This window comes from Protopterus annectens, chromosome 13.part0 (assembly GCF_019279795.1).
Source record: "Protopterus annectens isolate FY-2018-M chromosome 13.part0, PAN1.0, whole genome shotgun sequence".
In the NCBI taxonomy this organism is placed as follows: domain Eukaryota; kingdom Metazoa; phylum Chordata; order Ceratodontiformes; family Protopteridae; genus Protopterus; species Protopterus annectens.
In genome coordinates, this window is record NC_056747.1 from 1,056,161,673 (window position 1) to 1,056,175,544 (window position 13,872).

The following is a 13,872-nucleotide window of genomic DNA, read 5'->3' on the forward strand; positions in this document are numbered from 1 at the left end:
GAGTCCATAAGGAGTAGATGTGGAAGAAATGATCTCTCTCTCTTTTTATTCACCTGTATTCTAAAGATTCATTTTTTAGTATCTTGGGATGAATCCTGTTGTGTGAATAAGAATCCATGCATTACTTTGACAGCTTCACTTGGATAGATGTTCTTTGTGTTTCAGTGTTGCAATCCCTACTTGTGGGGCTTCCTGCTGTGTACGCCCTTGGCCAGCCTAACTACCAGAGTAAAAATCTCCCTCCTCTTAAGGGTGGCAGATGCCCTTCCCTGACATCAGTACGCTTGGGTATAAAAGAAGTCAGCTGATGCCATTATCTCTGTCTTTTCTTGCCATCAGAGCCCAAAGCAGTGTTTGAGTGTTGGTTGGTCCACACCAGAGAGAAGTCTTCTAAAGCTAAGCACCCCGTTGGGCAACTCCTCTTCTTGCTTTAACTTGTGTCAAATAAGGTTGACTATTATCTCTGCTGTGGTAGGCATAACCCACACAGAGACTTTCATACTTTGTGAATCACCTGCCTAGGTTTGGATCACGACATTCCTAATTGTCATTTTTTCACCAATTTGAAGTCTGGGACGATCAGGCATAGGGCCAAAATCGTAGTTTACAACCTTCTGTGTATCATTAGATGGCATCCGCCAGTCATCCTGAGGTCGAGCTCCCTAAGCACAAGACAGACAAAGAAAAAAGAACCCAGGCTTAGGGCCTCTGGCCTTTGGCTATTCCTCCTGTATTGGAGGCAGTAGAGGATTTTTTATGGACTATTCCCTGAACCCAAACACTCTACCCTCAACCCTTTGACAACCAGACAAGTTTTAAAGGTGCTGGACTTGCATAAATACATCTTCAGTACCGCTCTGCAGACCCAGAGGTTCATAGGTTGGTACTGGGCTATCTGCCTGAAGGCATATATTAGCCCAGCCACGTTGTGCGGGATTCACCGCCCCTTTAGTAGTTCCCTAGACCCTTGTAATAGCAGCTAGTACCCTTGGCCCCTATCTAGTAGTGCTGTTGGTGTGATCCCCGGTGTGAACTTTGTTACCCATCCACTCATCAAGGTTCCTCTTGAAGAGTGATAGTGAGGGGCTCTGTCTTATGTAGATCGGGACCCTGTTCCATAGTAAGGGAAGTCTCTGCGAAGGGAATCTATCCCTCCAGCATGTTCTATTCATTGTTGTGTTGAGGTTTATATCCCTAGAGCGTGTAGCTCAAGTAGATTTGGTTTTGCTAAGATCGAGCATGTTCAACAATTCTGGGTTGGACATGGCTCTCTACGTTAGACAGAGATCACCTCTGAGAAAGCGGTATGCAACAGAGAACAGTCTTAGCTTTTTCAATCGTGCTGCATAGGGCAACTGTTTGAGGCCAGTAATCCTCTTGGTTAGGTACCTTTGTGGTCTCTCCAGCTGCTGGAGATGTCCAGCCAGGTACATTCCAATTGGTGCATTGTACTCAATAATGGGTCTGATGAGGCAAGAGTAGAGGGGCACCATTACATCCTTAGATCTTGATGCGAACCCTTTCATGATCAGATGGGTCACATAGAAGGATTTTCTAACCACTTTGGCAACATGGTTATCAAAGGAAAGCTGACTATCTACTTGGGTCCCTAGATCCCTTATTTCTTCAGATTTCAGGGGATTACCTCCTATGTTGTAGTTTGCGGGTACTCTGTTTTTTCCAAAGGGGACTACTACGCATTTATTTGCATTTAGCTTGAGACCATGGCTTTGACACCATGCATCAGTCTTCTGGAGGATCTCCATGTTGGCTGGAGACTCTATTATAGCACCCAGTTTGCACTCGTCCGCAAACTTAGTCAGCCACAGCCCTTCCGTGCTTGCCTGTACTTCTGAGAAGTATATGCCAAGAAGGAGGGGCCCCAGGACAGAGCCCTGAGGCACACCACTCGTTACTGGTCTGGATTCGGACATGGATCCCACTACTCTTACTTTATGGGATCTGTCTGAGAGCCAGTTTGCGATCCATCTTGTGACGTAAGGGTTTATGCCCAGGCTGGTGAGCTTATCAATAATACCTGAATGGGTAATGGTGTCAAATGCTTTAGCAAGATCAAGGTAAGCCGTGTGTACCTCCTTTCTCGTATCTATAGCCTGAGTAACTGTCTCAAAGAAATCCACCAGGTTCAGGAGGCATGATCTGCCCTTGACGAAGCCGAACTGCGTGGGGTCCAGTGACTGGAGGTTCCCAATCTCTCCATGTATGAGTTCCATAATGATTCGCTCCATAGCCTTACAGATCAGACTGTTCAGGCTTATTGGTCGGTAGTTCCCTGGGTCAGTTGTGGCCCCACCCTTGTGTAGCGGGACCACCATTGCCGTGCACCATTCTCTGGGCACATATCCTGTGGAGAGGCTGAGACTGAACAGGGTATTAAGATGCTGGGTTAATTCCTTTTGGAGCTCACATATGACACAGCCTGGGACACCATCTGGTCCCATGGAGTCAGTGTTTTTAGCTTTAGCTAGAGCCTTGTTAACCAACGTATCCATAATAATTGGACTTACACAATCCCCTAGAATGGTAATAGGCCCTGTAGATGGTGAGGGGAGGGAGAACTTTGCACTGAACCTGTCAGCCAAGATGTTGGCAATGTCAGAAGGGTCAGTGTATTTTGTAGGTTGTCACTCCAGGTCCCAAAGGAGCAAACGTCAGCTCTTGTACGAATCCTTTACCTACTGACAAGTAAAGCAGGGCTGTTTATAAGTTTGGTAAAAAAAAAAAAAAAAAAAAAAATCTACACCTGCACTTACCCTAGCCATGAGAGCCCTTAACTGCCAGGTTCATCTTCTTCTTCTTTCGGCTTTTCCCTGTTAGTGGTCGCCACAGCGGATCACCTGTCCGTTCATGATTGGCAGTGGAGGTTTTATGGTGTTGAGTTACCAGCCCGGCGCCCAACCTTCCACAGAAGGCACACACTCATGCCTAGGGCCAGTTTAGTGTGTCCAATCCACCTACAGCATGTCTTTGGGATGTGGGAGGAAACCGGAGTGCCCGGAGGAAACCCACGCGACCACAGGGAGGACATGCAAACTCTGCACAGAAGGTACCCCAGCTGAGGATCGAACCGGAGAACCTCTTGCTGTGAGGAGGCAATGCTAACTGCTGCACCACCATGACCAGTTTCATATGTATGATAAAATACCAACAAAGTATTTTAGATACAATGAAACAAAAGATTTCCTCCCTGGAGGACAGGAACATTTGTAAATAGTTGTTGGACCTTTGCCATTCCAGCTCCTAGGTGGGTAGACACTCTTTACACTGTGGCTGTGATGCCATGGAGTCCTCTACCTGAGCTGCTGTATCTGGCGCTTTCATTAGAAGACATGCTGGGCTTTAGTGAATAGACCCTGCCAGACAGTGTCAAAATCCAAACTTCTAGATGCACCCCTGGGTAAGGGCATCCTTTTTGGTCCAAAGGCCGAGGCTGTACTAAAAACGGAAGATAGTGAAATAGTTACAAACTGTCAAAGGCTTCCTCCAAGTTTAGCCTGCTGGGTTTAGTAGGAATTTTCCCACTAAACACTGCTCCTTTCCCTCTCGATCAAAAGGCAGCCAGAGAAAGCCTCTGAAGAAAAGGCCTCAAAGGCAGCAGCAATCACAAAGGCCTTGGCAGTGGTCCTCAGGAACCTCCAGGCAAGGAAGGTCTAGGCCACAGAGCCCTGGCAAAGAGCAGCAGCGACTCTTCTTTCCCCTACTTCACCCTCACCCTCTCCAGACCAGATATAAGAGGAAGGCTATCCTTGTTCAAAGAAAACTGGTCCCTCATTACTTCAGACAAGTGGGTTCTGAAGGTAAACTCGGACGGTTACGAGCTGATTTTCAAAGAGATATCAAGATACTCAGGTTTCCCAGATGTTCCACAAAATCAAAAAGTGAAGGCCTTTTCTCAGATTAACAGCATGTGCTCATAGGGCTCAGTGGAACCAGTACCAGATAGTCAACTAGGGTGCCCTATCCTAGACACTGTTCACCCTCAGTAAGTCCGTGTTTGGTACCAAGATTCAAAATGTTGACTCTTCAAAAACTTCTCCCTATGATAGTCCCACAGGCCTTAATATTCATCTTGGACCTAAAAGTTGATTATTTGCACATTCCCATAGGGGAGTCTTGCACAAGTTTTCTTCACTTCAGGACAGGTACCAGTCACTTTCAATTCTCCGCACTGCTGTTTGGCCTATCTACTGGTCCTACAGTCTTCACAAAGTGTTTAGCTCTTGTGATCGCCTTCAGCAGAACAAAACTGATCCAAATTAACCCCTATGTGGACGACTGTCTCAGTCAAGTCATGAGTAGGTCAAAGCTCCTCAAGGATCTGGCTTTCACTCAGACCATCTTCACCTCTTCGGGGTTCACTATAAATCTTCGCAAATCCAACACAGACCCATCCACCAAGATAGTTTTTTTCTGGGGCTCTTCTGGATTCCTCCCTTCAAAAGGCCCTCCTCCCTTCAGAAAAGATCTCCTCCTTTACTCAGTACTTCCAAAACATTATGCAGAGACAATTCCTCTCAGTCAGGGAATTCCTCAAAGTATTATGCTACATGGTATCTTGTCTTGTGTCCTCATGATAACCTCTGGCCAGGCTACACACGAGGAAGCTCCATTGGTACCTCAAGAATCCGTGGTTCCAGCACTCAGTCCCTGGAGACAGAAATTCCACTGATCCCTTGCCTGAAGAAGGAATTTGCATAGTGGACACAGGCATGTGCCCAGAACCAGGATCTCCCCTTCAGTTTCATCCTTCAGGACCAAACTTTAGCAACAGATGCTTGAGAGGCAGCCTTGGGGGCTCATTTCCATCACCTTCAATCCCAGGGCAGGTGGGAAGATCAGTTCAGACGCAAGCACATAAACTGGAAAGAACTGATGGCAGTGCAAAAGGGCATAGTGGCTTTCAAAGATCGGTGGAAACCAGGGGTCCCGCTTGTCAAAACACATAACACCACAGTTATGTGGTAGATAAACAAGGGAGCACCCACTCTTACCCTCTTTGCCGACTACTTATGCAGGTCTGAGAGACACCTCACTCTGTGGGGTTGCACCTCATGGCACAATACCTCCCAGGGACTCAAAACACTCTAGCAGATCACCTCAGCAGGAACTTCATGGATCCGCACAAGTGTCATTTGCATTAGGAAACATTTCTCAACATAGTCCAGAAATGGGGATCCCCACAGATAAACCTCTTTGCCACCAAAGAATGTGCTGAGCTGAAAAGATTATGTTCCCAGAGCAAACCCACAGCCTGGAGGACAAATGCATTCTCTTTCCTTTGGAGCCAGCTGTTCCTTGATGCATTCCCTCCCCTGCCTCTTTTTCCAAGGGTCCCCCTAAAATCAGGGAAGAAGACCCAAGGGTAATCCTGATAGCCTCAGACTGGCCCAGGCAACACTGGTATCTGCTACTGAGTTTATCCAATGAAAAACTGTGACATTTACCTTACAGAGTGGGACCTTCTGACTCGGGACAAGGGGAGGTGTATGCATCCCAACCTACAGAACTCATACTCTCAGCCTGGATAATTCAAGAAAGTACTATTCTGATCTCATCCTAAGCAGACAAGTTCAAGACATTCTCAAAGAGGCTAGAAGACCTAGCGTTAGGAAATTATACTCAGCCAATTGGAAAAGATTCTCCATTTGGTGACAGCAGCAAGGCCTCAGTCCTAAATTGGCCAATATTTCTGTCATTTTAGATTACCTGGCTACCCTGGTGGACAGAGGCCTATTCTTTTCTTCCATCAAGTGTCACACACCTGCCATTTCAGCCCACATCCCTACTCTTCTCTTGTCTTTTCCCCACCCTATGAAACAATTCCTTAATGGAGTGGCCACCAGAGACCTCCCAGGAGACAACCCACACCTCCATGGGACCTCAGTGTTTTAGAAAAATTGACACTATACCCCCCTTTGAACCGGCAGCTTCTGCTGATTTAAAATTTCTAACGTGGAAGACTGCCCTTTTTACTGGCTATCACCTCAACTAGAAGCGTCTCTGAGCTACAAGCTGTCATGGCAGTGGAACCATTTCTCGTATTCCTCCCAGACAGAGTATCACTCAGGACTAATCAATCCATCCTTTTTTGCCCAAAGTGGTCATAGACACATCCTTGAATCAAGCCATACACTTTCCCACCTTCTTACTCAAGTCTCTTAACTGGGGGGAGGGGATCCTTCACTTCTTGGATGTGCACAGACAGCTTCGCTACCATCTTGACAGAACTAAATCTTTCAGGAAATCAGGCCAACTCTTTGTGTCCTTTGCCACTGGCTGAAGGAATACTAGTCTCCTAAAAGACCATCTCCAAGTGGATCTCCCACTGCATTTCCTTTTGTTATAGCCATCATGGTAGGAAGCCTCCCGAAACTGTAAGGACTCACTCTACTAGGGTCACTTCTACCTCTGCTGCCTTCCTGAAAGGAGTGCCTACCAAAGACTTTTTAGAAGCTGCTACCTGGTCATCTGTGCATACCTTTACCAAACACCTACCACTTGTCAGCCTTCTCCAAGTCTAGAGCAAGATTTGCCACTGCCATCTTGCAGGGCAAGTGCTCTTCTCCTTAATCTACCTTCCACCCTCATCTCAGCTTTGGGAGTCATCCCACAAGTCAGGACTGCAACAGTGAAACATGAAGAACATAGTACAGTTGTGTAGACTTAGCATAAATGTAGATGTTCGAGTGTATTCACTGTTGCAGTCTTCTTTCCCTACCTTCCTCCTTTCCCCTTTATACCTGCAGTAGTAGTCTGCTTCTGTCTTCTGCACTGTCCAGAGGACACCCTGGGTGTTTACCCTGCAGGCCCCTTTTTGTTCCTTTCTCCCATGCTAATGCTTCATCCTAACTTCTAACAGGCAAGAAAAATATTGATGTAATGGCATTGGCTGACTTCCTGTATACCCAAGCATACTGACGTCAGGGAATGGTGTCCACCAGCCTTAGGAGGAGGGAGATTTTTACTCTGGTAGTTGGGTTGGCCAAGAGCTTCCACAGCAGGAAATCCCACAAGTCAGAACTGCAACAGTGAATGCACTCTAACATCTACATTTATGTAAGTGTACACAACTATACTTTTACACAGGTCTTAGGGGTTTGCTTGGCTTCTATATTTATTTACTTATACGTAGTGGAAATTATGTGCATTTATTTTTTTTTCTCTTTTTTTTTTTTTTTTTCCAGCTGTAATGGATGTTATGGGAGCAAGGCATGTGAACTGCAAACTGTACAAAGGACTCTCAGATGCTCTCATCTGTATAGATGACTTCATTGCCAGAGTTGTTCAGAGGTATGTGATTTATTTGTATACACTTTGTTGACCTGGGTAGTTCACTAGCCCAATGGCCTCTTTTCAGGGGAAATCTGTGGTGTTTTTCAGACTGTTTAGGGTAAAAATGGTCAGGGCACTGTGGAACTTCCACTACTTTTTTTGATGGATGTAGTGGGATCTTTTACATCCATGTGAGCTACCACCAACTTGGACAGATGCCGTCTCGGTATAACACTTCAACCAAAGGATAGCCCACTTAAGACTGTAGCAGTACATAAATGCTGCATTGTAATGACAGTACTGGTTAATTAATCAAACTACCTCATGAGATTTTACAGCACTAAAGGTGTATGTGCTACCTGTTGAGCTACTAATACTGCAAGATTTGTAGAATATTCTAAAAAAAAACTAATTACTTTGTTTGTACAGAGTTGCTGACCCTGATTCTGTGCTATGTCACCCAGGTTCTATGTGCAGCCCAATTTCCTAGTGATCCATCCAGGGAGGGGTAGAGTGAGAGGTGAATGCCAACTCCCTCATCTCTGTGGGAGTGTTGGCAGAGTCTTTTTGATGAACTTTATCTGGAGAAGGCTTAGTACTGCAGCTCCTGCACTTGGGACTGAAGAGCAAGTCCATCAAGATGTAGACCGGCAGTATTGATGGAATTCATTTCTAAGTATGCTGAAGTGTACATGGACTGAGTCCAGCATTGCATGAGTTTTATGTAGGAAAATAAAAGAACCAAACGGCAAAACACCTCTGGAAACCAAGCACAGCCAAGGAAGAAAGCAGCTGAAAACCTAATGTCATAAGCACTCCACTTTATTGAAATAGAAAACGACTGAGGTGTTTAGATATTTTACAAAGGGAAAAAGAAGGAAGAGAGATAAGAATGTGGCCTTTTAACCACCCTAACATGATTTTTTTTTTTTTACAATGATCTTGTATGGAACATGAATGGGTGGTTTTTATACACAATGATTTTAAAGTGTTTAATAGTCATCTGGAGTTAAATTCACACCATTTTTCACTTGTTGAAAAGGGTTTTAATTTTATTCCCAGCAATCATATTGAAATTTCTGACTGTTATATACTAGAATATTAAGTTTGGCTGTTCATTTTCACATTGATAATGACAAATTTGAATATGTAGATGTGAATAAGGCAGTTGGTCGTAAAAGTACTTTTTTATACCTTCCACACGCCCATTGATTCAGATTTGAAAAAACCTGTGAACAGGAGATTTTTTTAATACTTTGATAAGGCTTATGTCATAAAACACTTGAATCTTTCCAAGAAAGAATTATGCTTACTTTTTTCCCTGTCAAATGACAAATCTTTGAGAATCGTGAAACCCGATAAGGGTGGCGGAGTGATTTTATTTGATGCAAAAAAACGAAGCACTCTTCACAACATGAAATGTTTATTCCAAATAAAGCTTTCAGACATCAAGTCCTTCCTCAGTGTTTAAAAAAGTTGTAAAAACATTCATCATTAAATACTAAAAGTCCTAGATCATGACACAGCCTAGCCTATCACACTAATACATTAATTAAAAGTTAATTTCAGGGATTAAGTAAAAATTGCAACAATAACACATTAACAAAGATCCAAATGAACAAAAACTCATTAGGTCACATTATTAATAAACTTGACACAAAAGAACATGAATGGATAGTTCGTTTGAAAGCAGACGCATACCCAGGTCTGAATAAGCAGGTGACTTTAAAACCCAATTTAAAGTTTAAGCCAAATATTGTGAGCTAATGAGTTTTTGTAATGTAGTTTCTCAAAGGGATGACTTGAATAAGCAACTAGAGACTACTAAGAAGCGAAAGCTTCAGAGAGAGATTGCAGACTTTAGTAGTGGTCATATTTTTTTTTGGCCCAAAAAGATAGCTTTGAGCCCTTAACTAATCAGTGCAACGTGCCTGTGGTAGCCACAACTTCATTGGCTGGAGAAATGCTCTCTGACCAATCGCAAGTAAGATCGGACTTTTTGATGACACCATCTAGTGAAAATCAAATTAGAGACCAGAGTCAGAGGGAAAGTAGCAAGATGAATTTGAATAAATCTTCAGAAGCTAACGCTTCATGTCCAGAAGCAAGACACTGTCAGGAATCGCTCACAATCACGCAGGCGTCCCAGGAACAGTCCTCTAACACGGAGCAAAGGGAACAAGCACCTGTAAAGTGGAACTTTTGTCAGTGAGACTATGGACAATAATATTGGTAAAAAAACGCATAATGTAATAAACCTATCTAATTGCAGCCTAACTGCTGCCGATTTAACATTGTTGTCAAGAGGTATTAAATTTGTACCAGCTGGAACTGATAATGTTGTCATTGCAATTACTGAATTGAAGTTTTTTTCGCACAATTTGAATCTAAAAAATATTTTTAAGGATGATGATATGGTTAATCCAGAATGCTGTAAAAGAAGTTGTACATTCTTACCACTTAGTGACCCAGTTATTACAACTTTTCATAATATATGTGAGAAGCAAATACTTGAACTGTATGAGATGAATTCTTTTAAAAAAATGTGTAACTTAACAGGATGAGTTAAATGCCTGAAGTCCCTGCAAGGGAATGCGGATATAATTATTAAAGAAACAGATAAGGGGGGGCTGTATTGTGATAATGGACCTATGCAACTATGTTACTGTGATGAATGACCTGATTTCTGACACACAAGTATTTAAGCATATTACTGATAAAGACGTCAATCAAATAATAAGATTAATATGTGCATCTATGATTTACAACTAATGAATAACATAGATTTAAATACTTTTAATTTCTTTACTGTAATGTGCCCCACTATCCCGGTGTTATATGGGTTACCAAAAGTTCACAAGTCTCTTAATAATCCACCAGTGAGACCTATTGTTTCTGGTCGAGGATGGATCATAGAGCCCGCATCTGTTTATTTACAGAATATATTGAAATGCCATCTGAGGTATGTTCCTAGTTACATCAAGGATACGGCTGACTTTTTGATGAAATTATGTGAATGGTGGAATGAAAATGTTTAGTGATTTTGTATTTGTTACACTCGCTATAAAATCACTTTTCGCATTCATTCCAAATACTTGTAGTATGGAACAGATGGGGGAGATTTTAACTGAAAATGGAAAATGCACTGTGAGGGAGACTGAAACAATCTGTGAACTTTTGGATTTGGTGCTGGAGAAACAACGTCTTTATTTTCAACAAACAGATAATCAATCATCGGATGTAGCAATGGGCACTGCAGTGGCTAACACTTATGCTAACTTGACCTTAAGCAAATGGGAGTCAACTGCTATTTTTATTAATGATGTGTGTGCTTCAAAAGTGCTTTTCTTTAAGCGTTTTGTGGATGATATTTCTTTGATTTGGTGAGGTAGTGAAGATTAGTTAGAGGATTTTTATACATATTTTGAATGGGACTATCCCCTTTTTAAAGTTTGATATACATAAGTCCAATATTGAAATACAATTTCTTGATGTGTATATTTCTTTGACTGATGGTGATTTGAATACAGCTATCTATAGAAAACAGACCCGTGCAAATAAATATCTTCACAAGAAAAGCATGCATGCCAAACATGTTTTCAAGGGTATTACTAGTAGCCAATATATGCAGGCAAGTAGACTTGATACCAAGTTGGATTCCTGTGTTAGAGAGATGGAAAAAATGACTAGAGGTTATGACACTGGAGAACTAAACATGGTTAGAAATGATGTTATGGGTTTAAGGGATGGGCAAGCTAAGCCTTTTTTCTCATGTAAAACTGGTAACCGTGTTATACAGCAAGAAAGTAATGATAAACAGCCCCTTAGATACCTAATGACATACAGTAGGGCGAGTGAGTCTGTAGAAAGAATTATTAGGGACAACTGGGATATACTGAAAGCTTTACCTGGCCATGAGCAGTAGCCTCCTAAGAAACCCTTGTTTACATATAGGAACTGGGAGAATCTAAAACAACGCTTATGTTACAAGGATTTTGTCTTAAATAGAAAGGAATAGATGGTTTATAATACTAAGTGCACTGTACCATGCCATAATTTGTTCATGTTCTGCTAGTATATGAAGTTCTAATGAATTTATACATCCTGTCACTAAGAGGAGGTTCCTATTTGAATGTATGGCCACTTGCAATACATCTTCTGTTACATATTTGGCTACATGCACATCATGTTAAGGATTTTATGTAGGAAAGTCAGCAAGAAGATTACATGGCAGGATGGTAGAACACAAATCAGATATATGTAGGGGTATAGAATCCAACTCTCTAGCTAAACGTACAAGAACAGGGTGCCTCCCATAGATTTATGTTTAAGGTTATTGAATTTTTACATCCACATAATTGGGCGTGGTGACATTATTAATAAACTTGACAGAAAAGAATATGAATGAATAGTTCGTTTGAAAGCAGACGCATACCTGGGTCTGAATAAGCAGGTGGCCTTAAAACCCATTTTAAAGTTTAAGCAAAATATTGTGAGCTAATGAGGTTTTTGTTCATTTGGATCTTTGTTAATGTGCTATTGTTGCAATTTTTACTTAATCCCTGTGTGATTAACTTTTAATTAATGTATTAGTGTGATAGGCTAGGCTGTGTCATATGATCTAGGACTTTTAGTATTTAATGATGAATGTTTTTACAACTTTTTTAAACACTGAGGAAGAACTTGATGTCTGAAAGCTTTGTTTGGAATAAACGTTTCATGTTGTGAAGAGTGCTTTGTTTTTTGTATTTGCCTGGTTTTTGCAGTACTTCACTTTATCAACCTGTACACTTTGGACTTTTTGGTTTTATTTGATGCCATTGAATACACTGGGGAGATGTTCAACCTTCTTCAGGATTCTACCACTTGTATCCCTGTGTCAGGTAATGAAATTAACATTGCTTGCAGAAACATCAATTTGTGTTTAAAGGATGTTTTTGACCAGGGGATTATTGAATTGTCCACATATAGGTTTTTGAATACAACATCTCCACTGATGCTCACCATTTTTGAAATACCAAAAGTGCAGAAAACACCCAAAAACCTCCTTTCCACCCTGTTGTGGTAGCCCAGGTATCCAAAATACATCCATTGGCAGTATTTGTACATTGCAAGTTGAAATCTGTCTTTTCAGTTCATCAGCACTTGGATTCCTTACAATTTCGCAATAGATTAATTCCTGAAGTCTGGGATCCTAATGTTCACTTCTGGACTATTGACATGGTCGATTTATTTACATCTGTACACCACAAGCAGGGTTTGGAATTGTATCAGGAGGCTTTATTGACATGTCTATTTATTTTGAATGAGGACAGATTACTTACTACCTCAGAGACTCTCCTTAACAATTTTGTATACTTTGAAGGAGAAATGTTTAAGCAAATCAAGAAAGTGGCGGTGGGAGCAGCATGTGCTCCCAGTTATGCAAACATAGTATTAAGTTGGGAGAAAAAATTTATCTTCATGTCCAAATTTTATCATCACGACAAAGTATATTTGAGATTTTTGGACAACATATTTATTATCTGAGGTGGCCCGGATGAGTGTCAGGAAGAATGTATTAATTTAACAGTACATCCTTTTTGAAATTCATCTCCAGTTACTGTTAGGATTATATTCATTGTTGAATGCCACCATGTATAAAACTGACATGGGATTTGAATCCAACATATATCGAAAACTTATGTTTTCAAAAGCTTACTTACATTTTAGTAGTTATCACTTCACCTTAAAAAGAATTTGGTGAAGGGACACTTTGTAAGGTTGTCCAGGATGGTATCAACACAAGCCAAGTTTGAAGAAGAAACGCGTAAACTTCTTCATATATTTTTGGAGAGGGGCTACTCGCACCCATTTATTCACAATATTTGTGAAGATGTTACAATGGGGTGGGACAAAAATACAAGCCTCTGTTAGGTTCATCTAAGAATTTGGAGCATCCTGTGGCAATCATCTCTCCTAATATACACTTGTGTGAAGGGCAAAAAGGGCAACAACCATTAGGTTAGGAGTGAGCTGTGACCCTGAGACATTGGATTGGATCAGATATTGTTAGGAATATTATCACCAAAAACTGGAGTATATTTAAGGTGAACGATAATATTTACAATTTATTGGGTGACAAACCTTGGTTTTATACACAAGATCAGTTGTGATTTAAAAAGGTTTGAGAGAGACAAGTTGACCCACACACACAATAATAGAGGAACTTTTAAATGTGGATATTGTTGCTAGTGTAAATACATTCTGGAAATGGCCACTCTTACTGTCAGAAGAAATTGTAAGTAAATTTGCAATGCAGCAATTGTAATACCTTGGGTTTAGTGTACATTTCAGTATATGCAGATTGTGATGCATTTGTTTTTGGCAAGACCGAGAGGCCTTTTAAGAAAAGAGTATATGAGCTTTATTATGACATCATGAGTGGTAACATTAAGAATGCCCTCTGCAAACACTCCCTGGTCTGTAAAACATTCAAAATATTATTTGGTTTCTTGGAACTAGTTAAAGGTATACAAGGAAGAGCTTGGGAAACTTCCATAGAATGTAAGGAGCTTTATTTGGCAGTTACAGTTAAAT

At 41.4% G+C, this 13,872-nt stretch overlaps 1 protein-coding gene across 1 annotated transcript in view; it reads left to right on the forward strand.

The window, feature by feature from the left end:
• Nucleotides 1-13,872, forward strand: part of MED1 (mediator complex subunit 1) — a 1,231,128-nt gene that overhangs the window by 1,092,484 nt on the left and 124,772 nt on the right. The window contains exon 12 of the mRNA XM_044054941.1: nt 7,206-7,311. Coding sequence (XP_043910876.1) covers nt 7,206-7,311 — 106 coding nt within the window. The remainder of the gene's footprint in view (nt 1-7,205; nt 7,312-13,872) is intronic.